At 43.7% G+C, this 27,525-nt stretch overlaps 1 protein-coding gene across 1 annotated transcript in view; it reads left to right on the top strand.

The window, feature by feature from the left end:
• The window catches only part of LOC115480232 (fibrillin-2-like), a 296,051-nt gene that overhangs the window by 49,183 nt on the left and 219,343 nt on the right, over nt 1-27,525 (top strand). The window contains exons 2-3 of the mRNA XM_030218752.1: nt 17,252-17,334; nt 23,618-23,716. Coding sequence (XP_030074612.1) covers nt 17,252-17,334; nt 23,618-23,716 — 182 coding nt within the window. The remainder of the gene's footprint in view (nt 1-17,251; nt 17,335-23,617; nt 23,717-27,525) is intronic.

Genomic DNA, 27,525 nt, shown 5'->3' with positions numbered 1-27,525 from the left:
AACCTAACGGGAGGTCTGCACCTCTCGTTAATGCCTGGCTGTGGCTGCTGTGAGCTGTTGTGGGTGCAAGCACTTCTGTAGCAATTTATTGGCGGCTACAGACAGCTATATACACGCAGCTAGACTGCGTGTATGATGCCGTCTTTGGCATTGTGCAGCAGATGGAGAGACAGTGAGACCCTGGAAAGAGAGAACAGCAAAGATCTAGGGAGACCCAGATCTCTCTCAGCCAATCACAGTGCATTTAGGAGAACTGCAAAGATCTAGGGAGACAAGCAGGTCTCTCAGCCAATCACAGCACGTTTAGGAGAACTGCAAAGATCGAGGGAGACAAGCAGGTCTCTCAGCCAATCACAGCGCATTTAGTTAACAGCAGTAACAGCTAAACACGCTGTGATTGGCAGGCACTTATTTTTAGTGTTATGCTTCTTGCATTAAAAAAAAAAAGTAGAAGTGTCTGCCAATCACAGCGCGTTTAGCTGTTACTGCTCTTAACTAAACGCGCTGTGATTGGCTGAGAGACCTGCTTGTCCCCCTAGCCTAGATCTTTGCAGTTCTCCTAAATACACTGTGATTGGCTGAGAGAGAGACCTGGGTCTCCATCGGATCATTCTCTCTTCTCTTTCCAGGGTCCCACTCTCTCCCTCTGCTGCACAATGCCAAAGACGGCAATTTATTGGAGGTTGTAGATGGCTATTATACACGCAGCTTGTCTGCGTGTATGAAGCCGTCTTTGGCATGCGCAGAGCAGCCACTCATAAGGCTTGGCTGCTCTGCGCTTGCTCAGCTGGCCGACTGGCTTCCCCTCCTTAGGAAGGAAATCGCGTGTAAATGAGCTAACAGTGAGCAGCTCATTTGCATGCGATTTCCTTTGTGCATGCCCATTTTTTTTCTGAATTGCTAAGGGATCGGTAAGGGAAGGGCTTTTTCCATGGAGTTAGTGCATCTGGCCCTTAGTGTTGCCGCTATGGCCTTGTCCTTCCTGAGTGTTCCTTTTATTCCTTGATGATCTAACAGCCAGCTGATTCCCTCACAGGCTTTCTGCTTCTAATGTACCAGGGGTGTAGCCAGACTGCCAATTATGGGTGGGCCTCAGTCCAAAATGGATGGGCATGGAATTCAGCCCCTCCTGGCCCCCCTCAACTGTGCTGTCCCCCTACCCTCAAACACAAAATATTAAGTACCTGAGCTGGTGGGGATCCTCAAACTGCACCAGCAGAAGATTTCCTCCTCCTCGGGCAGCCAGTGCTCTTCTAAATAGCAGCTAGCAGCACTTGACTTGAGCTGACGCTGCTGCCAGTAGCCCATACATGCTCAGTGCTTCCGCCTGGTGAAAACAGAGCATGTGCAGAGGGGCCGGTGTGTGGTGCCAGCTGCTGTTTGGAAGAGCATTGACTGCCTGACAAGGAGGAAATTCTGGTGGGGTTTGAAGGCTCCCACCAGCCACAGCAAGAGAGCCACAATTTTGGGTGGGCCTGAGTACAAATTGGGTGGGCTCAGGCGTACCTGTAGTTACGCCACTGTAATGTACCTGAAAAAGTTTTGCTATGAGTTTTTGCCTCTATGACAAGCTTTTTTTCAAATTCTTTTTTATCCTTCCTTATCAGTGCTTTACATCTAACTTGCCAGTGCTTATGCTGCTCCCTGTTTTCTTCATTTGGATCCTCTTCTGTTTTTTGAAAGATGTTCTTTTGACTCGGCCTTTTTCACCTCACCTTTTAACCATTCCAGCAGCCGTACGACCTTTTAATAATAATCCAACCCAGTTCTCTTCTTCTGCTGTCTCAGAATTCTACCCTTTCAGATACTGGCAGACTGAACTGAGATCATGATTGGTCCTATGATGGCATCCACTACAGAGGCCAGCATGCCCCTATAAACCAGGAGGTAGTCAATCCTGGACATCATGGAGTGGGCCCTGGAGAGATGAGTATAATCCCTCTCTAGAAGGTGCAATGTATGCCACACATCCACCATGTCCAAGGATGTACATAACAGAGATGCCTTTCTGGGTCTTGGTCAGATCCCTCCCCATGGGATGTGACCTGTCCAGGGCAGGGTCTGCCACATGATTAAGGTCAAGTGGCACAAAAGTTGTTGAATAAAATGACTTCTCATATGTGTTGGGACATATACATTACAGAGCAGATAGGGTTTGCAATCTAAGGTTACCAAGGCTGTGACCTATTTGCCCTTAGGATTTTGCACTACTTTGCATATTAAGACATAAGCATCGCCACACTGGGACAGACCAAAGGTCCATCTAGCCCAGCACCCTGTCTCCAACAGTGGCCAATCCAGGTCACAATCACCCGACAAGATCCATGGAACAAAGCATTTTGTATTGCTTGTCCCAGAAATACTGGATTTTTCCCTACGTCCATTTAATAACATTCTAGGGTCTTTTCCTTCAGGATGCCATCCAAACCTTTCTTAAATTCTGCTAAGCTAACCGCCTTAACCACATTCTCCAGCAACGAATTCCAGAGTCGAATTACGCGCTGAGTAAAGAGATTGTGGGGGTTGCCTGTTGCATACTGCATACAATTTAACTTATTACTGATGATCCACTGTGTGTTACATCAAGACTCTTCTTTTTATCTGAAACATGCGGTTCAAAAGTATGTGCTATCGTAACAGTTGCGATCGGTGGTAGCTTGTGACTTGGTCTGCTTTGAATTGACTGCACTTGGATGTGATGAGGAAGAGGACCTTTTCAATTACTGGACCAAATGCATTTAACAAGTTGCCTTGTAGACTGAAAAATGAAACTCACTTATTGTTGTTTAAACATCAACTGAAAGCTCATTTATTGTGTTCGGCCTTCTGTGCCCCTGCTGGAGACAGGTAGTTGCTGCTTTGGGAGTAATGGATTATACTAGACTAGCCGTTAAGCCCGTTAAAACGGGCGAGATTTGTGTTTTGCAAAATGTAATAATTCTCACCTCCATCCATCCATGTCCAGCAAACCTCCTCTCTCCCCTGCCCTCCCCTCCCCCGATCCATGTCCAGCAACCCTGCTCTCTCCCCTGCCCTCCCCCCCCATGTCCAGCAGCCCTCCTGTATCCCCTGGCCTCCCCCGTCCACCAACCATCCTCTCTCCCCTGCCCTCCCCTATATCCAGCAACCCTCCTCTTTCCCTTGGCCTCCCCCCCCCCCCCCGTACACCAACCCTGCTCTCTCCCATGCCCTCCCCCCATGTCCAGCAACCCTTCTCTCTCCCCTGCCCTCCCCCCATGTCCAGCAACCCTCCTCTCCCCCCCCTGCCCTCCCCCCATGTCCAGCTACCCTCCTCGCTGCCGCTCCCTCCCATCTCCATTACGGACCCCCTGCATTGACATAAAAGCGCCTCTCACCTACGTGTGAAAGCGCTGCAGGAAGCAGCAGATCGCTCTGCTGTTGCCTGCAGCGCTTCCACACAGAGGTGAGAAGCGCTGTCATGTCAGTGCAGGGGGGCAGGAGCGGCGGCGACGTCGGGAATGGGGGGGGATGGAGGTTGGTGTGCTGGCGATTTTGCTTCGTCTCCAGGTTCCAGCGGCAGCGTCCGTTTCCCTCTCTGTTCCGCCCTCTGACATCATCACATCTTGACACGAGGGCGGGACAGAGAGGGAAGTCTCTACTTCGCATTTGCGGGTGAGTCAGTCACTTGTCATTTATATAGTTAGATAGTGACTGCAGTGATTTCTGTTATTATTGAAGAACGTTGTTTGAACATGTTGCATATTGAGTATGTTTAGATGTTGGTCTTTGTAATATGATTTTATGTATGTTATCTTTGATAAGGGCGGGTTACAAATAAAATCTAAATCAGGTAAACCACTTATCTGTGCCTTTCTCCTCCATCGCCATCTTCTCACTCCGTGTTGCAGTCATATTGTTCACAAGGTAGAAAGCAATCTCCCTAACTTGATCGGCTCTTTCTGTCTCTATTCATGTCCTGCCTGAAAACCCATCAGTTTGTGGTTGGTGGAATGAAGGTTCTGAAAATTTAAAAACAAGATGGAAATAGACATTAAGGGGCTGATATTAAGACCACGGGAGGGAGCCTAGCTAACTCCCGCTGTCGGCGGTCAGCTCGGGTGTTCAATACCGGCCCATTTCTGGTGATCAGCGTTGAATATCTGGTTTATTTTTGGGCTAGGTTAATTTCCGGAGATAGCCGGCTAAGTTTAAACTGGTCAAAGGTATTCCAACTATTTACATGGCCCGATATTGGCCACTTAGAATAGCCAGTTATGCGCTGAATATTCAGGGATAACTGGCTATATTGCGTGATATAGCCAGTTATTTCCTAGCTGCTAACAGGGAATATTCAGTGGGAGATAGCCAGTTATCCCCCACTGAATATCGCCGGATAGCTGGTTAGAGATAAAATTGTGCATATCTAGAATTCTTTCAATTCAATACACGTTATTCAGGTTGGTATAGGAATGGGAGGGACACATACTGGATGGACATTAATCTGAAAACTGGAGAAATGTTCCGCCCCAGATGAGAAGACAAGCTAGCCAAATGACTTGGGAAGGGTTCTTAAACATTAACTCATGTGCAACTTGGCTAATCTGCTATAGAAAATTAGGGCAAGTACTCGGTTATATGCCAAACTTTAGGCATGACCACATATGCCATGTCTATGGCTAGTGTAAATAGTTGTGCCTAAATTACATTACAGGACACTTATATCTTGCACATACCTTGAGAGTTCAGTGTGGCTTACATGTCAAGAAGACTGGGCATTCCCAGGAATATTATAATAATAAAATCATAAAATATTAGAAACATACAATTCAGAGAAAAGAAAATTACCAGAAATGATACATAATAGTTACTGAAGCAAGAATTTTCTAAATAAAAAGGATTTTAACAGCTTCTGAAATTACATAACTGGCCTGACCTCTTATATTAGATGGAAGAGGTACCAACATGATAACTCTTATATTTAATTCTCTTAGGATTGGGATAATGAAGCAATAGGAAATCCCCAGAATGAACATTAGCGTTCCTAGGGGATAGATTAATAAGAGACACCGTGAGGGAGATAATCTCTAAGGACGGCCCCGTAAAGGGCCGGGGCAACCCGTATTATCGAAACAAGATGGACGTCGCATCTTTCGTTTCGATAATACGGTCGGGGACACCCAAATCATGAAATTTAGGTCGACCTTAGAGATAGTCATCCTTAGGTCGTTCTCGAGATGGTCGTCCCCGGTTTTCGGTGATAATGGAAAGCGAGGACATCCATCTCAGAAACGACCAAATCCAAGCCATTTGGTCGTGGGGGGAGCCAGCATTCGTAGTGCACTGGTCCCACTAACTGAAAGGAAAAAGCCCTTCCCTTACCGATCCGGAAAGGAACGGGCATGTATGAAGGAAATTGCATGCAAATGAACTGCTTGCTGTTAGCTCATTTGCACATGAGGATGTCCAAAATGTGGATGTTTCTGTCACTCCTCCATTCTACTCCACTCCCTTGAAATTTGGCCGTCCCTGTGGGGGGCAGTTGAGGACGTCCAAAATGTTTGAAAGAAGGACGTCCACACCTTCGTTATGCCTCCGCTGACACACACATACCTCCCCCCCCCCCCCCCCCCCCCGGGACCTGCATACATTCCCCACCCCCCCAGGGATGGCCAAATTTCAAGGGAGTGGAGTGGCCTAGTGGTTAGAGCACTGGTCTTGTAATCCAGAGGTGGCCAGTTCAAATCCCACTGCTACTACTTGTGATCCAAAATCCAAATAAATAAATAAAGAGGGTGCCAGAGGCATAGCAAAGGCATGGACATCCTTCTCACAGAAACATCCACATTTTGGACGTCCTCAACTGCCGTTGCAGGGACAGAAACATAACAAAGGACATCCTTTACCCATACTCTAAAAAAAGACAAAAGTTTTTGAAGTTGTTTTTTTCGGGGTGGGAGGTGGTTAGTGACCACTGGGGAAGTCAGAGGAGGTCATCTGGTCAGTTCAGGCACCTTTTTGATGCTTGGTTGTGAAAAAAAATGGACCAAGTAAAGTCGTCCAAATGCTTGTGAGGGACGCCCTTCTTTTTTCCATTATCGGCCGAGGACGCCCATCTGTTAACCACGTCCCCATCCCGCCTTCGGTACACTGCCGACACGCCCCTTGAACTGTGGTCGTCCCGACGGAAAGCAGTTGAGGATGCCCAAAATCGGCTTTCGATTATGCCGATTTGGGCGACCTCAGGAGAAGGACGGCCATCTCCCGATTTGTGTCGGAAGATGGGCGCCCTTCTCTTTCGAAAATAAGCTTGCATGTAATGAGGGGTTAACCCATGTAAAATTTAACAATCCAAAGAGCAGGAATTCTGTAAAACATGCTCAAGAATAGTGGGAACACCCATGCCCCTCCCAGATGAACACCCCCTTTGCAGTTACGTGTAAGAACACGTGGAGGACCATTTTTGATATGACGTCTAAGTCCAACTTTGGACATTTTGCTCAAAATGTCCAGAATCCGAGTGGTGAATTTAGCAAATTTCAAAACAGCAAAATGTATATATTTTTTTCGAAAGTGGCCACTTGTTAGATGTTTTTGTGCTCTTTGTGTTTATCCTGTTGTCCATTTTTGAAAAAAAAAAAAAAAAGTCCAAGTGAAAAATGCACAGAATCAAGCCATTGGGATGTAGGAGGAGCCAGCATTCTTAGTAGACTGGCCAAACAAACATCCCAGCAAAACAGTGGGGCACCCTAGGGGGCACTGCAGTGACTTCGTATAAAACCTCCCAGGTACACATCTCACCGTTACCCTCTTATATTGTATGGGAAGCCCTCCAAAACTCACCAAAAACCTACTGTACCCAACAGTACACCACTACAATGGCCCTTATTACACCACTACAAAGGCCCTTATGGCTGCAGCTGACACTTATATGTGGGTATGGTAGGTTTTTCTTGGGTTTTGGAGGGCTCACACTTTCCACCACAAGTGTACCAGACTCATCTTCGGAAAAAACACGCTTTGAAAGCGAGAAACCCCTCCTAAGAAGCTTACATTGGCTCCCTATTCACGCTCACATAACATTCAGAATATGCACAATAGTCCACAGAATCATCTACAGACTCGCACCAGATTACATGACGGAACTGATCGAACTACCATTAAGAAGCGTGGCGAGAACAGCAAGAACCTACCTAACCCTTCACTACCCCAATTACAAAGGTATAAAATACAAATCTTCACATGCCACCAGCCCCTCCTTTTTAGGCATACAACTTTGGAATTCACTACCCAAAGACCTGAAACTCACAGAAAACTACCTACAATTCAGAAAAAAACTGAAAGCACATCTTTTCAAGAAGTCTTTCCCCCCTGGATCTGCCTAATCCCACACCACCATACATCACGAAAAGTTCAGAAATGAAAAACGATAATATTATCCTCTCTCACAATATGCTAATATATCAACCTAAGCGTTTATTGTACTTCTGTATTATGTACTAGACTTCTACAAATCTAAATTTCACAACTGCCTTTTTATCAATGTGTAAGCCACATTGAACCTGCTATACGGTGGGAAAATGTGGGATACAAATGCAATAAATAAATAAATAAAATAGATTTAAAAAATAGCGATTTGAACGTTTTGGCAAGCAAAACGTCCAACTGCTGCTTTATGCAATTTTTTAAATGTTTTTCTCTTTCAAAAATGAGCCCCTAGGCACCCAGTTATAGAATAGCAACTAAGTGCACTTTTGCGCCTACCTGTCGTTTCACTCCTGTTGCTGCTTAACTGCCATTATCTGCCATTTTCTCACCTAAAGGCAAATAAATTATGGCGCCCTATATAGATTTACCCTAGTAGGGGGCAATGCTATAACTTGGCATCAAGATGTAGGCACCACAATGAAGGGCCCTTTGCACTAATTCTGTAACAGCTTCAGGACGTGCCTTGGCTATTACAGAATACTACCGCAAAGCCACAGCGGCATGCCAAAATTTAGGCATCTATTTACTGTTATTATTTGGATTTATTATTTTTAACCCGCCCTTGTCCAGGGTGGCTAACAATAGTACATACATAAAATCACATTAAAAAACAAATACAAAACAAATTATCGTTTATTTATTTACTAGACCGTCACTTATTACAAAGGTAAATCAGAACGGTTTACAATATAAAATAACAGTAAAATAACAGCAAAACAATAAGTAGACATACTCTGAAATCCATTTATGATAGAAAAGCACTGCAAAAAGTCAACACACATACAGATTTCACAAGCTATAGTCATAAAAACATTGATAAAAATCGAAAAACTAAAAAGTTTTTTCCCTTTATTTCTATTTTAAGCGTTTTTTTCAAATGACTCTCGAAAGAAATTTGTTTTTAAAGCTTTATGAAAATGAGTATAAGAATCTTCAAGCCTAAATTATTTAGGAAGACAATTCCAAAGTGAGGGAGCTAAGAAAAAAAATGCCGATGTTCGCGTTGATTCCCATCTAGCTTTAGATGGAGATGGAATTACAAGTCTATTGTCTGTCAATGACCAAAGTGTCTGAGTTGGTGTATAGGGGATAGTAAGGTTAGACAGATATGATGGACTAGATAAATAAAAAGCTTTGTGTGTCATTGTCAGAACTTTGAATTTTATCCTTGCTTCTGTTGGAAGCCAGTGCAATTGAGGTAACAATGGAGTGATCCTGTCATATTTTGAAGCTCTACAGATAATACGAGCTGCTGTATTTTGTATCATCTGTAATCGTTTTAGATTACGTTTTGAAAGACCTGCATACACTATATTACAATAATCTAAACGTGATAAAATATAGGCGTAAGTTAGTGTACGCAAAGAGGATTTATCTATGGAGTTTCTAAACGAGCGTAATTTACGTAGTTGATAAAAAGATTTCTTTATCATGTTGGATATTTGCTCACTAAAGGATAGGGAAGAATCAATAATAATACCAAGATACCTAAATGACTGTACCGTAGGTATTTGTTTACCAAACAAAATAGGTATTAGAGATGGAATAGGCCCAGGGCCCGTTATCCATGATGTTATCGTTTTTTCTGGATTTAGTACTAACTTATGCTTCGTTAGCCAATCGGCCACCTTCTCGAGGCATGTTTGAATCGGCGTTAGATCAATGTTTATTGCCTTCACATAGTGAATTAGGAGGAAGTCGTCCGCATATGAATAAAAACTAATACCTAAAGGCTGGATGAGCAATGAAAGTGGACTAACATATAAATTGAATAACATAGGAGATAAAACCGATCCTTGTGGTACCCCACAAAAACTAAAGTATGAATTTGAGGTAGATTGATTTTGAATGACTTTGAATTATATTTTTATTAAAGGTTTTGTCATACAGAGAATACTGGCATTTATAATCTGCTTAACCATCAAATTCAAGGTGGAATACAAAAGTAAACACAAAATCAAACAAACCCCCCCCCCCCCCGGAAATTAACCCCACCCCCCCAAAAAAAAAATATATCATAAGCATAATCAAAGTCAAAGTTCCATGGCAACACCCGGAGACAAATTGCAGGGTTACACAAATTCAAGGAGTGCTATGTGGCTCCTGACAAAAAAGGTCTAAACGAGCCCAGGTCCTCAAAACAGACTTAATGTTTCGACGTCTATGGGCCAAAATTGTTTCATATTTTCTGATCACGCATATATAACTCCACCATTCATTATAATTCAGGTACACATTATTTTTCCAATTGGAGACAATTAAATGCAAGGCAACAGCTAGCAGTATGTTATACAATTTCTTATCAGACTCCAAAAGAGGGATAGTCGGACAAGAAGCTCGTAAGATCACAACCTCATAAGAGAGCGCAGTGGACTCAGGCAAGTGAAAGATAAGACACATTTTTGACCAAATTAGTTGCCAGTAAGCTCTGACGTTTTTACAGTAGAAAACCATATGTGCCAGTGAACCATCTCTTTCTTGACAAGACCAGCAGTTGAAGTTGACAATCTTAGTGATTCTGGCCACTCGAGCAGGAGTCCAATAGGCTTTGTGAAAGATGAAATATGAGGATTGAGATATTGCTGCTGACTTCGTGGGACGTATGGAGTTAACCCAGAAAATAGACCAATCAAATTCAGATGCATCCAAACCAAATTCCGCTTCCCAAGTCATCCTCAATGGAGCAACTGCATCGGCATATAGATCCTGAAGTTTTTTATATAGCAGAGAAGCCTTCTTACGACCTGATGTAATGGTGTGACAAAAGGAGATAAACTCTGAAGGATTCGAGATAAGTGAATTGGAGACCTGAAAGGTTGAAATATATGTGGAGATGTCCTTCCATGTGCTAGAATCTAGCAAAGAAACATTATACAATGCAGACAGAGCAGCAGGCGATAACAGAGTACCAGCAATATACAGTTGCGACAGCTGCCATACACCCCTCTCTTGCCATTCCGCTGTTTGAGACTGCAGGAGACCAGCTGGAAAACCAGAGTTATACCAGAGAGATATATCCTCCAAAGAGATAGCACGGATTCCAAGGCCAGCCCTAAACGTACGGATATCTGAGGCAGAGGCTTTTAACAGCTGAATGCGTCTGGTATAGGGGTACAAATCTGCATACGGGAGAAGAGATAAAGGGCAAGGGTGCACCAACGCTGCCTCAAAAATCTGCCATCGAGGCGTGAGATGAGATACTTCCCTTTGGAACCACCGTAAAGACTGGGCAAGCCGAAAAGCCTTGTGATAGTGTTTAAAATCAGGAACATTAAGACCTCCCAAGTCTTTCGGTAATTTAAGCTTCTTGAGCGCAATGCGGGGAGGCTTCTGCCTCCATAAGAACTTAATTAGGAGGGAATCAAGCTTGTTATAGAGTGAGTTGGGAAAGGAGAGGGGGGTCATACTAAAAATGTAATTTAGTTTTGGAGCCAGAACCATCTTGATAGCCTCTACCCTCCCCCACCACGTTAGATATAGCGGAGACCATACATTTAGGATGGAAGCAGTTAAAGATAAGATTTGGTCCTTAATGAGGGACAGACTTTGATCGACAGATTTGGAATACCATACTCCTAAATACTTAATTTTGTGAGGCTCCCAGGAAAATGGATATTGAGATACCTGAGCTCTATGCACGAAGGAATTGAGCGGCATTATGGCTGACTTAGACCAATTTATCTTATAACCAGACAGAGAAGAAAAAGAATTGATTACTTCCAATACACTGGGAAGAGAATTTGGTGTGGTATATAGCAATATATCATCAGCATAGATGGAAAGTTTAAACATCTCCCCTCCAACATAGACACCAGAAATATGCGAGTGAGCTCTAATAGCTATAGCTAATGGCTCCAAGGCAATGTTGAAAAGGAGAGGTGACAATGGACAGCCTTGTTTTGTGCCTCTTCTAAGAGGAAAAAAGTGAGAATTATTACCAATCACTGAGATTCAGGCCTTTGGATTAGTATACAAAACTTTAATCATTTTAATAAAGGATGAACTAAAATTAAACCAAGCCAAGATGTGAAACAAGTAAGGCCATTCAATTCTATCAAAGGCTTTCTCGGCATCAAGTGAAACCGCTAGAAAAGGCTCATGAAAGCCCTCAACATGCGCCAGAATATTCCAGAAAAGTCTAGAGTTATCGCTAGCCAATCTATCTACTGTAAACCCATTCTGATCCCTATGGATTATGTCTGGAACAATATGTTGAAGGCGGAGAGCCAAGATTTTTGCATAAATTTTGTTATCTATGTTAATCAGAGAAATAGGTCTATAATTCTCAACTTTGGACGGGTCTCTGTCTGGTTTGGGTATAACAACAATCGTGGATTGGTGGAAGGAGCCATTTTGACCCTCATGCAATAAGAGAGAATTATAGAGGGCTTGCAGCTTGGGCGCCAGAAAATCCGCAAACCTCTGATAAAATTCTACAGTGAAACCATCATTTCCTGGTGATTTACCTGGAGAAAGAGAATGAATGGCATCTAGAATCTCCTTATGGGAGATTGGTTGTTCTAAAGCATGATTTTGAGAGACATCTATAAGAGGCCTATCAAGATGGTTCCCAAATTCCCCAAAGGGCCCCACAGAAAATTGAACTTCAGAATCATATAATTTGTTATAGTACAATTGGAATTGCTGGGCAATGGCATCATCTTTGACGTGTATGACCCCCGAGGAGTCAACAATTTGCGAGATCCTATTCCTGCTTTTTTTAGTTTTCAAGTACTGCGCAAGAAGGTGGCTTGCTTTATTACTCTCAGCATACAATGTGGATTTATGAGCATGAATAAGGTCCAACGCCTCCCTTGAGAGAGTGGTATTTAAATCATATTTTAATTTCTGCAAACTCAAAAGAGTAGCCGGTTCATTATCTACAATGAACTGATTTTCCAACAGCTTAAGTTTGGCAGTTTTCTCCAGCAGGTCCATTCTGCGCCTACGATTGGCCATGGCAGAATAACTAATGATATGACCTCTGACAGTAGCCTTAAAGGCATCCCACCACAGGAGAGCTTTATGCTCCTCTAAGAGATTAAATTGAAAAAACTCATCCATTTTAGACTGTATAAATTGAATAAAAACGTCATCCTGCAACAGCATGGATTGAAATCTCCAAGACGATTTACTCTGGACTGGTAAGATATCAGCTAACTGAAGAGATACAGGCGAGTGATCAGAGAGAACTCTACTAAGTATCTCCGAATTACATACATGAGGTAATAAATTAGTGGAGATTAAAAAGTAGTCAATCCGTGAATAACTGCCATGAGGAGGAGAGTAAAAAGTGAAACCCAGGTCTGTGGTCCCCCCGATTTTGAATGACTTTGAACGAACGGTTTGTAAGGTAAGAGGTGAACCAGTCATAAATCGTACCTGAGATCCCAATTTCCTTTAGCCGTTGTAATAATAAAGTATGGTCTATCAGATCGAAAGCTGCGGACAGATCAAGTGAAACAACTAGTGCAATATACCCTTGCTCTAATCTAGAATGGATTTCACTTAAAAATGATATTAAAATCGTTTCTGTCCTGTAACCTTTTCTAAAACCTGATTGTCTGGGGTGTAATAAATTCTTCATCGCGACGTAGGATTGCAGTTGCTTAAACACAACCGTTTCCAATATTTTAGATATACATGGTAGATTGGAAACTGGACGATAGTTTCCCGGAAACTGAGGATCTAATGTAGGTTTCTTTAATATAGGCTTTACCAAAGCCTCTTTAAGAACTTGAGGGACTAGTCCTTCTATGAGGCTTTTTGTAATGATCGAGTGAAGATAACTTTGCAGTTTACAATTAAAATAGCAATAAAAGTAGGGTGTAACTACACTTCAAGACAGGATAGAGAATCAATTTTATTACGTTTGTACCCTGTGCTTTCCCACTCATGGCAGGCTCAATGCAGCTTACATGGGGCAACGGAGGGTTAGGTGACTTGCCCAGAGTCACAAGGAGCTGTCTGTGCCTGAAGTGGGAATTGAACTCAGTTCCTCAGGACCAAAGTCCACCACCCTAACCACTAGGCCACTCCTCCACTCCAAGCAAGAACAAAGAAAAGAAAGCTGGATAGACAGAAAGAAGACATCTTAACAGTGTAAGGGAAAGCAGGTACAGGGTTGCAGCTAAGACTGGTATCAGTGACACCACTTACCAGGGGTGGACTGACAGGGATCCGGGCCCGTGGTCATGGTCCCCTCTGGGTCCCACATCTCTCCCTCCATCCCCCCCAGATCCAACATCTCTCTCCTGTTTCCCCTCTCCAGATCCAACACCTTTCCTCCCCCCCCCCCATGATCCCACATCTCTTCCTCTTTCCCTTCATCCCTCCATCCCCCCAGATCCAACATCTCACTTCCCTCTCCAGATCCAACATTTTTCTCCCCATTTCCCTCTCCAGATCCAACATTTTTATCCCCTCCCCTGATCCAATATCTTTCTTCACCCCCCTCCCCCCCCCCCCCACCGATCCAACATCTCTCCCTCTCATTTTTTTCTCCCTTGCCCAGATGCACCGCCAGCATGTACGTTTTTCAAATGGGCCATATGCCCAGATTTTTGGAAAAGTTTACTATTTAAATAATTAGAAATTATTAGGAAAAGAATAGAGAATAAAACAAAATATTTAGGAATTATTAGGAAAGGAATTGAGAATAAAACAGAAAATGTCATAATGCCTCTGTATCGCTCCATGGTGAGGGGATGGAATGACACTCATACGAGAAAAGGCTAGAGATTGGGGCTCTTCAGTTTGAAGAAGAGATGACTGAGGGGAGATACAACTGAGGTCTATAAAATCCTGAATGGGTAGACTCTAATCGATTGTTTACATTTTCAAAAAGTGCAGACTAGGGGACACTCCATGAAGTAACATAGTAACACATTTAGAGCAAATAGGAGACAATATTTTTTCACTCAATTTATAGTTAAGCTCTGGAACTCATTGCCAGAGGGAGTGGTAGAAGCAGTTTTTAAAAAACGTTTTGATCAGTTCCTGAAGGAGAAGTCCACAAACTTTTATTAAGATAGATCTGGAGAAAGTCACTGCTTATCCCTGAGGTTAAGTAGCTTGGAATCTTGCAACATTTTGGGATTCTACCAGGTACAGTACTTGTGACTTGTACTGGTCACTGTTGGAAACAGGATACTGGGCTAGATGAACCTTTGGTCAGACCCAGTACAGCAACTCTTATGTTCCTAAAATACTAGTCAATATTGGTGGTGCTCACATAACTTCCTGGCTGCATCGACTGCCCCTGGATCTCCCTGGACAGTCCTGTGGCGGTCAGAGGGGATATTCAGTAGCACTGCTTAGTTAAGTGCCACTGAGTATGCCCTCCTGAGGTGTTCAGTGGTTTTTAACTGAGCAGGATTCTCTCCTGCCCAGTTAAATACTGTTAAATATTGGGCCCATGATGTCCAATTATGCATTCTTAAGGATCATTCTGAAAGGAGTGATGCTGAATTTATGATTGTTGAGCTTGATTATCAAAATCTAAATGGGGGGGGGGGGGGGTCTAGGGTCCTGAAAGTTAATGAACGAGGAGGGAGAAAGCAAGAATGAAGGTTTGCCTAAAGCACTTGATACCCTTGCACCAGTCCTGGCTGGCTATGTGTCTTGCAGGAATGATCGACTCTCAAGGGCTGTAGATCTCTCCAGGTGTAGAGTTACTACTGATTGAGAGTTTCCCATCTTCACCTCTCTATAACCTCTTCATCTTGTGATTTACCCTTCATCTGCTATCCTTCCACCTTCCTGTGTTTGTTGCTTTCCTAGTGCTCCTTCTTTTCTTTCCTTTTTCCTCTTTCCAGTCTCTCCATCAAAAATACCAGTATGTGTTAACTGCAAGCTTATGGAGAATACTTTTTTTCCATGCTTTTTGGCAATCCCTGCTCACAAAAATATTTTGGGCAGATATTGTTCATTTTTTGGAATGACTGTTGTGTGCAAAGATTCCATTTATGCCAGTAGGTTTTCTGTTGAATAAGAGGGATATCCATGGAATACAGGGTAAGGGACAAAGATGCTTAGTCTGTAAGTCTGCCATACTTGGGAAGAAATTCCATAACTTTCTTATGTTGGAGGCTCAGACTGCGACATGTAGTCAAGCGTCAGAAGGTATTCCTCAGTATTTGGGATTGTTATCTGCAAACACATTCTCCATGAGCATATAGCTTAGTTTTAAATAACTTAAGTGCCCATTGACTTACTGTTGACTCTTTTCATGGATGTTATGGTCCCCTTAGTGGGGTTACAGGGGAACTGGGGGAGGAGGGGTGGGGCAGGATGAAATAAAGAAGGGGGAAAGGAGGAGGAATTTTCTCTCCAAGTTTATACTTTGTGCAACTGGTGCCAGCTGCATGGGGTTATAAGAGTCCAGGCCCCCACCCATTGAAACTATGTCTCATGTCTGATATGGGGTTTGGGAATGGGAGGGAAGGTATTGTGTATTTTAACAAATGTGGAGGGGCATTTTCGATATGACGTCTAAGTCCGACTTTAGACGTTTTGCAAAAAACGTCCAAAATCTGAATAGGAAAGAAGTTCATTTTCAAAAAAAGAAAAACGTCTATCTCTTGTTTTAGAAAATACTGTTTCTAACAAGGTTTTGTGTTTTGGACGTTTTGTTTTTTGGTCCATTTTCAAAATAAAAATGTTCAAGTGAAAAACGTAGAAAATCAAGCCATTGGGATGTAGGAGGGGCCAGCATTTTTAGTAGACTGGTCTCCCAGACATCCCAGAAGATAAATGGGGCACCCAAGTGGACTTTAAAAACATGCTTACAGGTACACATTTCACCATTGCTCCCTTATCTTGTCTGCTGAGCCCCCAAAACCCACTGCCCACAGCTGTACACAATAGCCCAAAGGGGTAAAGGGGGCACCAATATGTGGGGACAGTGGGTTTCTGGTGAGTTTTGGAGGGCTCGCAGTTTCTACCACAAATTTGACAGGTAGAGGGAGTCCCCCACGCCATGGTGCACTGCACTACACTGACCACTATACTACTCCAGGGACCTGCATGCTGCTCTAATAGACCTGACTCTAACATCTGAAGCTGTCATAGAGGTTGCCAAATCATATTTGTATTCACATTTGTGTGTGTGTGTGTGTGGGGGGGGGGGGGGGGGGTGGTTGGGGGTCAGTGACCACTGAGGGGTATTGGGGGATCACCCCTGATTCCCTTCATTGGTCATTTAGGGCACCCTTTTGTGCCTTATTCGTTATAAAAATGGATCAAGCTCAAAACATCTTAGTTTTAGTTCTGGATGGTTTTGTTTTGTTCCATTATGGCTGAAAAACATCCAAGTGTTAGGAGCGCCCAGATCCTGCCCTTAACACACCCCTGACACATCCCCTTGTGATTTGAACACACTCTGGCGGACATCATAGAGAAACATCTAAAAATTGGTTTGAAAATACAAATTTGGACGTTTTTGTGAGAAAATTGTCCATTTATGCCACTTTTTGGATGTTTTTCTCTTTTGAAAATGAGCTCTCTCTTTTGAAAATGAGCTCCTTTGGCAGCCCCTTTTTCCCAGGCTAGTAGAACTTGGGGTACAGATAGAATTAATGGAGCAAGCAAAGAATTTTGAGTTCATGCGGAATATAAATAATATAAAGAAAGAAATAAGAACCTTTACATATCCTTCGGCGGCGGCCTATAACACTTTGAATTTGTTGCAGGTGAAAGGTGTAGCTGATTCATTATGACTGCATTGGCCTGGTTCCTGCCATATAATGTCAGACATCAATGAAGAAGGAACTGAAAACTAATGATTTCCCAATGTCATTTTCAGGCCAAATGCGTGTGGATCCCGATATCACTCCTACTGTTGTCCTGGATGGAAAACTCTCCCGGGTGGAAACCAGTGCATTGTTCGTGAGTATTCAGATGGTCCCTTCAAACAGTGCCCAGTATTATATATCTGCTGTCTCTTATCTCCTCCCCCCCTCCATGCATTGCCTACAAATGTTTTTTCTCCCCACCCCTATTCTTTGTGTCTTGCTGCCTCCTTAGCCCTGCATGTTCTGTGCCTTGACCACTATGCATTGTCAGCAGAGTGTGGTGATGGTGATGGGGCCCTTCTTTGTGGACATATGAGATGACAGAGATTGAAAATGAGGGTAGGGAAGACAAATCTGTTCCTTAGTTTTTACAGCATGGCCTCTGAGCAGTGTCTCTGATCTGTGTGTTGCTTCATACATGGAAGATGGAATTCTTAAAATGCTAATAAACTGAAAAACTAATTCTGAAAATGGGGCAGACAATGCCTATATTCTACAAACCTGTTATCTGCTGCTCCCACATGCCTCTGCTGTGTGCCTAGTTCTCATGTCTAAATGGAAAATGAAAGCATATGAAAGTCATGCTAAGGTAAAAGGTCATAAACAAAGAATGTGGAGGGGATTAATTTTTGTTCTAACCCTACAGGAAGGATGCCCTTGTCCTCCCTGTTGGAGGAGATTTAATGCCCTGAGTCAGCTGCAGAGATCAGGGTGGTCCTGGGAAAACATTTACCGGATATCTCAGCCCAACAGTAGTGGTTTAATGAATGGAGGAGCACTGAAGGGATCGAATGGACTCCGAGGTGAACAGCCTCCCTGCAGGTCATCTGTGGTCAGCATTTCCCAGTGGCATGCACTGACTCTTTCTGGTATACCAGATGGGCTGTAATGCAGTGAAATCTTGGGAAGGGTCGATGTACTGGCTTTCTCTTGCTGTGCTTGGGGGTTGCTGTCACTTGCACAGATGTGATAAGAAGGCTCATGGGTAGGCATGCCGTATCAGTACAGTGCTGAATGAGAGGGGCAGAAGACCGTGAACACAGCACAGGATCAATCCTGTGACTGGTAGGGCTGAAGGCTGGATGTATAAATATGTGAGCATCCACCCGACCTGATGCTTAGAAAAAGACTTGTGAGTAAAATAAAAGATGCTTGGCTGGGGCCATCACAGAGCCAAAAAGGTGGTAACTAGAACATGATTAGGGAAGATGGGACATGTCCCCTCTTTCTTGCTTTTTCTTCTGCAGGAGTATGCACCATTTCCTCCTGTTGAAAATCTAGACCACAGATCCCCAGACAGATTCATGAAAGCCCCTCACATGGTTCTGACGGTTTCCTAGATAGGAGGTTGGGGTGAAGGGGAGGTATGTTGCACTTTGAATGGGAAAGAGTCAGAACAAAGGAGAGCAGCACCTACAGAATACAGTAGCTAAGATGTGTGCTCCCCCTACCTTCTTGAATTTCTCTTCTTAGGGATCTGCATGATGCATTATTGGCTGCCAAAGTAAGAGCAGATCACTCTCCTGCTGGTTGACTGGGTGCTCTGTTGCAGCTGTGAAGATAGTGGAATGGTTTTGCAAGAGCAGTGGCTGAGGCCTTGGTTGAGGTGTTGATGCCCCTTTACAAGGCGTTGGTGAGACCCCACTCGGAGTATTCAGTTTTGGAGTCCTTATCTTGCTAAGGATGTAAAAAGACTTGAAGCGGTTCAGAGAAAAGTGACGAAAATGGTAGGGGGGTTACTTAGCCAGACATACATGGAGAGACTTTTTGACCAAAACATGTATATCCTGGACGAAAGGAAAAACAGGGGTGATATGATACAATCATTCAAATATTTGAAAAGTATTCGTTCGCAAACAAACCTTTTCCAGAGATGGTAGAACTAGAGGGCATGAATTGAAGTTGAAAGGGGGCCAACTCAGGAATAATGTCAGGAAGTATTTTTTCACTGAGAGCGTGGTAGATAGCAGGAATGCCCTCCCACGGGAAATAGTAGAGATGAAAACTGTAACGGAATTCAAAAATGTACGTGACAATGCCCTAAAAAATGCAAGCATACATATGATGTGTTGCTTCATACCATATGTTGGGCAGACTGGATGGACCGTGCTGGTCTTTATCTGCTGCCATCTACTATGTTGCGTATGTCTAGTAGCGCTATAGAAATGAGAAGTAGTAGTAGTATGTTACTATGTTTGTAATGAGTTATGGATATAGATATATTGATCAAGAATATATAAAGGGGTCCTTTTACCAAGTTACAGGAAAAAGGGCCCTGCGCTAGTGGCAGAGGCTGTTTTTCCCGTGCATCAGGGCCCGTTTTACCGCAGTGGGTAAAAAGCCCCCAGACACATATGGCCATGCAGTAAGAAAACTCTTATCACATAGCCATGTGGCGGGGATCCCTTACCACCACCCATTGAGGTGACGATAAGGGCTCCCACGCTAACCCAGCGGTAACCAGGCAGCACACGGCGATGTTCGATTACTGCTTAGCTACCGCTGTGCAAGCCATTTTCAGGGGTTTTCTTTTTTCCCCAGAAATGGCGCACATTCAGGGAGGGACTACCACCGGTGGCCGCATTGGGCCGGCAGCAGTCCCGGAACAGTGAGTGATAAGCCCGCGTTGGGCTTACCACCCACTCTGTAAAAGGACCTCACAGTGTTTGGAAAAAAGGGACCCCCCCAGACCTTGTCATCAAACTTTGTTTAACATCATAATTTAAGCAAATGTGGTTAGTCTGTACCAAAATAAATGTACAGCAACACTTTGCATAACTGAGTGCCAGAACTCACTGCTTACTTACTTTTTCTACCATGCTAAAGTGACATCACTGTTGATGTAATTGTTTACACTACCTATGAAAAAGGTGTTTACTGAAGAAGACAGAATCGTTATAAAGTTTTTATGGCAAACTAAACACTTTGGTGCAAAATGACTTATTGCTGAATTTCCAACAAAGAACTGGACATGGCGGAGGGAGGTCCTGAAATAAACTTCTGAAAAAGATTGAAGCTGATACAACAGAACATGGAAAGGGTAGTGGCCAACATTCATGCTCTTGTGTTGAGTCAGGAAGACCAGCCACAGACTCAAAGATCTTGGAATTTCACAGACATCAGCAAATGAAATTGTTTGCCATGCCCTTCACTTGGAAAGTGCAAAGCAACTGAATAACCAAAGCGAATAAGCAAGCAAGGCTGCAGCCAGCAAAGATATTCCTAAGACATTTTCTATCAAGCCTTGTCAATTTTATCATCATTACAGATGAAAAAAATATTCACCATTGCTCATCTGACAAACAGCCTAAATGATTGAATTTATGCCAGTATGTCAAAGAAACAGATTTCAGACAGTCACTTGCTGCATATCCATTCAAACTTCAGCAGCTCAGTCATGGTGTCTGTTGGAGTGTTGGCACTCGGCAGAACATCAATTCACTTTGTTGAACTGGGCATAAAAGTAGAAGGCAAGTATGCTGCCGATGTAGGACCTGCTTCCAGTTATTCTTAAGCTATCCTAGTATTTCATCTTTCAGGAAGACAGACAGCGCACTGGCTCACCGAACTCAAAAAACGGTGCAGCTATCAACAAAATAAATTCCGGACTTCACCCAACCCACAGTCCTGACTATCCAACAGCCTGGACCCAAGTCTGGTGGACTACAAAGTCTGGGCAGCAAAGCAAGATAAGGTGTACAAGACTAAGGTTAGAAATGTTGATGAACTCCACAATTTCATCCTGACTGCAGGGGAAGAACCTGATCAGCAGTGAGCAATGCTGCATAAGACAGTGGCATACACATCCCCATGCCCATGTGTTCGCTGGCAGAGGATATCCTGAACAAACTCTGTGACTGAAATTAACCTTATCACTTACCTTGCAGGAGTAACTCTGTGTTTATTACTAATTTAAACAGGTCACATAAGTTTTTGATAAACTTATGCTAGACAACTGTTATTGTTCCAGTCTTTGGATCTTGTATTTTAAAAGGTATGCAGCAACAGCATTTTTGTGTGGTAATCAGGCTCATTTTCGAAAGAGAAGGACGCCCATCTTTCAACACAAATCAGAAGATGGGCGTCCTTCTCACAGGGTTGCCCAAATCGGTATAATCGAAAGCCCATTTTGGCCGTCCCCAACTGCTTTCTGTCGCGGGGACGACCAAAGTTCTCGGGGGCATGTCGGAGGCGTAGCAAAGGCGGGACTTGGGTGTGCCTGACATATGGGCGTCCTCGACCGATAATGGAAAAAAAAGGGCATCCCTGATGAGCACTTGGACGACTTTACCTGGTCCTGTTTTTCTTAAGACCAAGCCACAAAAAGGTGCCCGAACTGACCGGATGACCACCGGAGAGAATCGGGGATGACCTCCCATTACTCCCCCAGTGGTCACTAACTCCCTCCCACCCTCAAAAAACATCTTTAAAAATATTTGGTGCCAGCCTCAAATGTCATTCTCAGGTCCATCACAGCAGTATGCAGGTCCCTGGAGCAGTTTTAGTGGGTGCAGTGCACTTCAGGCAGGCGGACCCAGGCCCATCCCCCCCACCTGTTACACTTGTGGTGGTAACTGTGAGCTCTCCAAAACCCACCACAAACCCACTGTATCCACATCTAGGTGCCCCCCCCCCTTCACCCGTAAGGGCTATGGTAGTGGTGTACAGTTGTGGGGAGTGGGGTTTGGGGGGGGGGGGGTTTGGGGGCTCAGCACACAAGATAAAGGAGCTATGTACCTGGGAGCAATTTCTGAAGTCCACTGCAGTGCCCCCTAGGGTGCCTGGTTGGTGTCCTGACATGTCAGGGGGACCAGTGCACTACGAATGCTGGCTCTTCCCACGACCAAAGGGCTTGCATTTGGTCATTTCTGAGATGGACGTCCTTAGTTTCCATTATCGCCGAAAATCAGAAATAACTAAGTCTAGGGACGACCATCTCTAAGGACGACCTAAATGTCAAGATTTGGGCATCCCTGACAGTATTATCGAAACGAAAGATGGACGTCCATCTTGTTTCGATAATACGGGTTTCCCCGTCCCTCCATCGGGACGTTTTGTGAGGATGTCCTCAGCAAAACTTGGGCGTCCCTTTCGATTATGCCCCTCAATATGTATATATTTCTGCATGTTTACTGAAAATTTGCTATAAATAGGTGCACAGTAACTCATGAGGTAAAATACACAGGTTTCTTTTTTTAACAATCACTGTATATATATATATATATATATATATGTATATATATATATATATAACTTTAAATGAAACCCTGTTATCACTTACCAGAGAAGTCAGAGTCTCAGAATTACAGTACCATATAAACAAAATTATTTAAAAGTTGTTTTTAAAAAATGCAAACTACTTTAAAAATCATAGCTTCCTCCCTCCTATGGTAGGTGATACCAGGATTAATTTACCATCCTAGACTGAAAAATATGTTCAGCCGTCCTCTTTTAATTCAGCAAGTAGTTGGTATAAAGTCATCCCCCCTCCACCATCCAGTGTCCCCAGGTGCAAGACAGAAAATGGGAGACCAGATTCTCAGGAATCAGAAAATAGAAGAGATGCCAGGAATCCTCTCCCTGCTCCCTTCTCATTCTATAAAGAATGTTCATTTCTTGATGAAACCAGGAATACTGATTCTGTCCTTTTTGCGAATACACAAGCCCACTCTTCTTTGGATAAGATTATCTTGCTGGGATTCATTCGGGTACTACAGAGTTTAGTGTTGACAGGTCTGGATTATTGCAGTATTTGTTATATGGGACAACGTGCTTCACGTATACAAGCATGCGTGATGAATTTGACAGTCCGCTGTTCATATTTTGACAGTGGGCTGTCAAAATATGAACACATTAAATCTTGGTTTCAGAAGTTAAATTGGTTAATCATGCATAATAGAATTAAGTACAAGTTGTTGATGCAGGTTCATTATTGTGTGCATCATGATTCATCTCAATATTTGTCAGATTGTATTCATCTATATTTCCCACCGTGGGCGCTTCATTCGGACAATACTTGTTTGTTAAAAGTTCCGGACTTTCGATTGTTTCGTTTGGAACAGACAAAGAGGTGTATCTTTTCTGTTTCTGGACTGCAAGAGTGGAATAAGTAATAAATGAAATGAAAATTCATGCAACAGATCTGGCATGGGTCACTGTCTGCCACATTTTATTGATGTCCTTTTACAAATACAGTTGCAATGAGATCATAGACACTCTGATGTCACACATCTGTCCAATCAAGGTGATGTCACAATGGCTTTTGATGGCACCTTCATAATCCTAATGGTGACTTGGGCTCAGTAGCTGTAGCTCCTTGCACAATTTTGCATTTGGCATTTTCTCATTCATACTTTTCTTGCTGTTTCTTTCCCCAGCAATTTGCCGAACCTCCTGTGGTGATGGATTCTGCTCTCGCCCTAACATGTGCACATGCTCCAATGGACAGCTATCCCCAACCTGTGGCACTGGAGGAGGTAAAAACCACCACACACACAGATACACATACCCGCATATCCCCCAACCAACCTTTCAAGGCACAACACACAGTAAATGACAGCAGATAAAGACCAACATGGTCCATCCAGTCTGCCCAACAAGTTAGCCAGAGCTGTGCCTGCTGCTCTGTGTGGGCCCCAGTCACCCATGCTTAAATGTTGGTTGTGAAGTCTCCACCATACCAACCATATAGGCAGCCAAACCTGATGGTGTCTTGGTGATAACCACAGATATTGTTGACAGTATTCAACTTACCAGTCAAAATGTCTCCCCCTCTCCTCTGAGCTGCACAGCACCTTCACTCGCAGCAAATAACCATAAGGTGATCTACAACAATAGGAACGAGCTTTGTAGGTGCCAGTGGGTGATGAGCACCCCCAATATTGAGCAAGCTCCTTCATCGTGTCTAGGAAGGGGTAGCTTATATTGTGGTTGACACCCCCAATCACCTTGAATTGTTGACACTTATGCTACAGTTGCTGCAGCTTCACCTGTCTTTTGCCATTTGCTGGACACACACATACTCTTATTGAATTCTGGAGAATAAAATTTAATAGAATACTAAATGAACCCTGTAAGTGCCAGTGGCTTGCCCTTGCCTCTGTGGCAGCTGTAATATCAGCAGCAGCCACATAGACACTGGCACTTACAGGGTTCATTCAGTATTAGCAGTCTGTCCACTTTCTAGCCATGTCCATAAGAGATCAGATAGGCTTTTCCCAAAATATTTTCCTTTCTTTACTGCCATAAGTAAACTGTCAAGCAGGGACTGTCTCTTCATGTTCAAGTGTACAGCGCTGCGTATGTCTAGTAGCGCTTTAGAAATGATAAGTAGTAGTAGTAATGTTTTGTCAGGTAACCAGGTGCTAGTTGATACTTTAGAGTTATTTCTGGAAAGAGCTTCTTTTCTTTTCTTTTTTTAAATTTAGTTATAGAATTTTAAGTACAATACATCAAATCAAATCAATTTAAATAGAAAGGAAGATAATAGGGAATCTATCCCAAATAGTTAGAATGAAAAATCACAAAGGTAAAAGAAACATAATTCTTATTTATCCTCATCACTCCTTATAGAACAATACAAAGGCAAGATCCAAGAAAAGAAACTGAGGAGAAACTTATAAGGCAAAGTAATATAAAACTAACATAACGAAAAAGCCTGGATCTTCATTTACAGTATTGGAGCTCTATCATATTTGCCAACAATTCAGATATATAACTCAAGATATGCCTGTATCCCCCCCCAACCTCTGCAGTTAAAGTGGATCTCTTTATTTTCCAAGAAAACTTGAAACTATGAAGGTTCAAAGAACACATACTTATGAGATTTGCAAGTCGCTATGGGGTCCTTTTACTAAGGCGTGCTAACGGATTTAGCGTGCACTAATGATCAGCGCATGCAAAATGATAAGATGCTCTCAGGAATATAATGGGCGTCATTGTTTAGGGGGTCTTTTACTAAAGATTAGCACATGTTATCTGCAGCAGGGCCTATAGGAATAAAATGGGTCCTTTCGCAGACATCATGAGGCAACCTTTAGTAAAAGACCCCCTTAGTGCATGCTAATCACTAGTGCATGATAGATCTGTTAGCTCGCCTTAGTAAAAGGAACTCTATACAAGGAATCTTACAAATAGGGCTGCAGTTCAAGTAACATTTTTAATCACAATTAATCTTGTGATTAAAAAAAAATTTATCGCGTGATTAATCGTGCGATTAAAGTCGAGCCATAGCCAGCTGTTCATGTGGGGGCATAAGGATGGACTGTGGGGGTACACATTTCCTCTCCCTCCCCCCACAGCCCCCCCCCCCTTCACATTAGATATCATATTTTTGCTTGTGGGGATGCCAAAGCCAGTCGAAGAAATCCACTGCCCAAAGCATCCCCTTTCCTCCTTGTACTGCCTCAGGAGCGAGGAAGTCAGCGGGGTGCCTCCAGCTACTAATGCTGGCACTCCCCGAGCATGCTCAGTTCGTGCACAAGCTGAGCATACTTGGGGACCGCAAGCATTGGTGGCTGAAGGCACCCCGCTGACTTCCTTGCTTCTGAGTTAGTATGAGGAGGAAGGGGGTGACTCAGACAGAGGATTTTTTCGGCTGGCGGGGCTTCAGCTACCCCACCAGCCATTGAACAGGTACTGTAGCTTTGGGGGGGGGGCCTTCATCCATTCTCTCTTGTGCCCCCCTGTGTCTTCACCCATTCTCTCTTTCTATGTGTCTCCCCCCCACCCCATGCCTTATGCCTCCCCTCCTGCATTTTCCCTCCATTCCACCCATCCTGCCCGTGTTCTCTCTGAATTCTCACCACTCTCCCACATTCTCCCTTGCATCCTCACTTCCACACCCGCTATCTCTCCCAGACCACTGCTGGTGACTTACCCCTCCCCTCCTCTCCTCGTTTACCTTGTTACTTGTCTTGCAGTCTTCGCTCTGCAGCGGCAGCATATTGAAACTGTGCCTCAGCCTGCACCGGCCTTTCCTTCTGACCTGGCACCTCCTTCTGAAAACTCCTTGGGGTATCTGATCAGTGATATTCATTATTTTAGTCACAGTGGGGCTCTTTTACTAAGCAGCGTTCAAAACTGGCCTGAGCTATTCCCAGCACGGATCTTTTAAGCTCACTAAGGCCATTTTTAGGTCTGTTGGAAAATGGCCAATTTTCCTATTTTTTCACTAATGGCCACATAAGTACACAAGTAATGCCATACTGGAAAAAGACCAAAGGCCCATCAAGCCCAGCATCCTGTCCCTGACAGCGGCCAATCCAGGTCAAGGGCACCTGGCAGCTTCCCAAATGTACAAAGATTCTATACATGTTATTCCCGAAATTGTGGATTTTTCCCAAGTCCCAATTTTTCTACTAACATGTGGCCATTACCGCATGAGCAATTATTGACACCTGTTTTGTAAGGGCTCATATGCTAACCAGGCACTAATCGGTTAGTGCACAGCAATGTAGCTGTACTAACCGATTAGTGCAGAACATGCCTACAATCTGCCCCCAGAACCGTCCCCAGCGCTAAAAAACAAAAACTGTTCTTTAGCACGTGGGTAGCGCGTGCACATGCAAAAACTACCGGGGGACACATGAATGCACCCAGTGGTAGTGAATTTTAACCTACAGTAAGCAGTGTGTACTGCAGCTTAGTAAAAGGACCCCAAAGTAAAATATCCATCACTCACAGATTGTTCAAGCCTGGAAAGGGCGGGACTAGGAGGGAAACCCAGCCTCCAGGAAGGATGCAGATAATTCAATGGCGTAGCCACGAGTGGGCCTGGGTGGGTAGGGGGGCAGGGGCCCACCTGGTTTCAGTTCAAGCCCACCCAGCGGCAGCATGCATTGTTAGTGTAGCTGGCAGGGAACCTCAAGCCCTGCCAGCTAAAGAACATTCATGGTGGGCTCTCAGCATCCCTGAAGCAGGCCATTGTGCCGAAACACGGCCGTGTCGGGTCGCTGTTATGTACATATAATTTTTTAAGTGAATAAATATAAAACAGTTGGTATCCTCATCCATTCTCCTCACTTTTTTGTTTTATCTGGGCTCTCAGCATCACCATGCTACCGATTCCAGGGCAAGCAGTACCTTCCTCTATATCTATCTCTATAGCAGACTATGGACTTTTCCTGTAGGAACTTGTCCAAACTTTTCTTAAACCCAGATATGCTAACCGCTGTTATCACATCCTCTGGCAACGAGTTCCAGAGCTTAACTATTCTTTGAGTGACAAAATATTTCCTGCTATTTGTTTTAAAGGTATTTCCATGTAACCATAGGAGCGAACTTT

Source organism: Microcaecilia unicolor, chromosome 11, assembly GCF_901765095.1.
Source record: "Microcaecilia unicolor chromosome 11, aMicUni1.1, whole genome shotgun sequence".
Lineage (NCBI taxonomy): Eukaryota > Metazoa > Chordata > Amphibia > Gymnophiona > Siphonopidae > Microcaecilia > Microcaecilia unicolor.
This window is presented reverse-complemented; position numbering and strand designations above follow the sequence as displayed.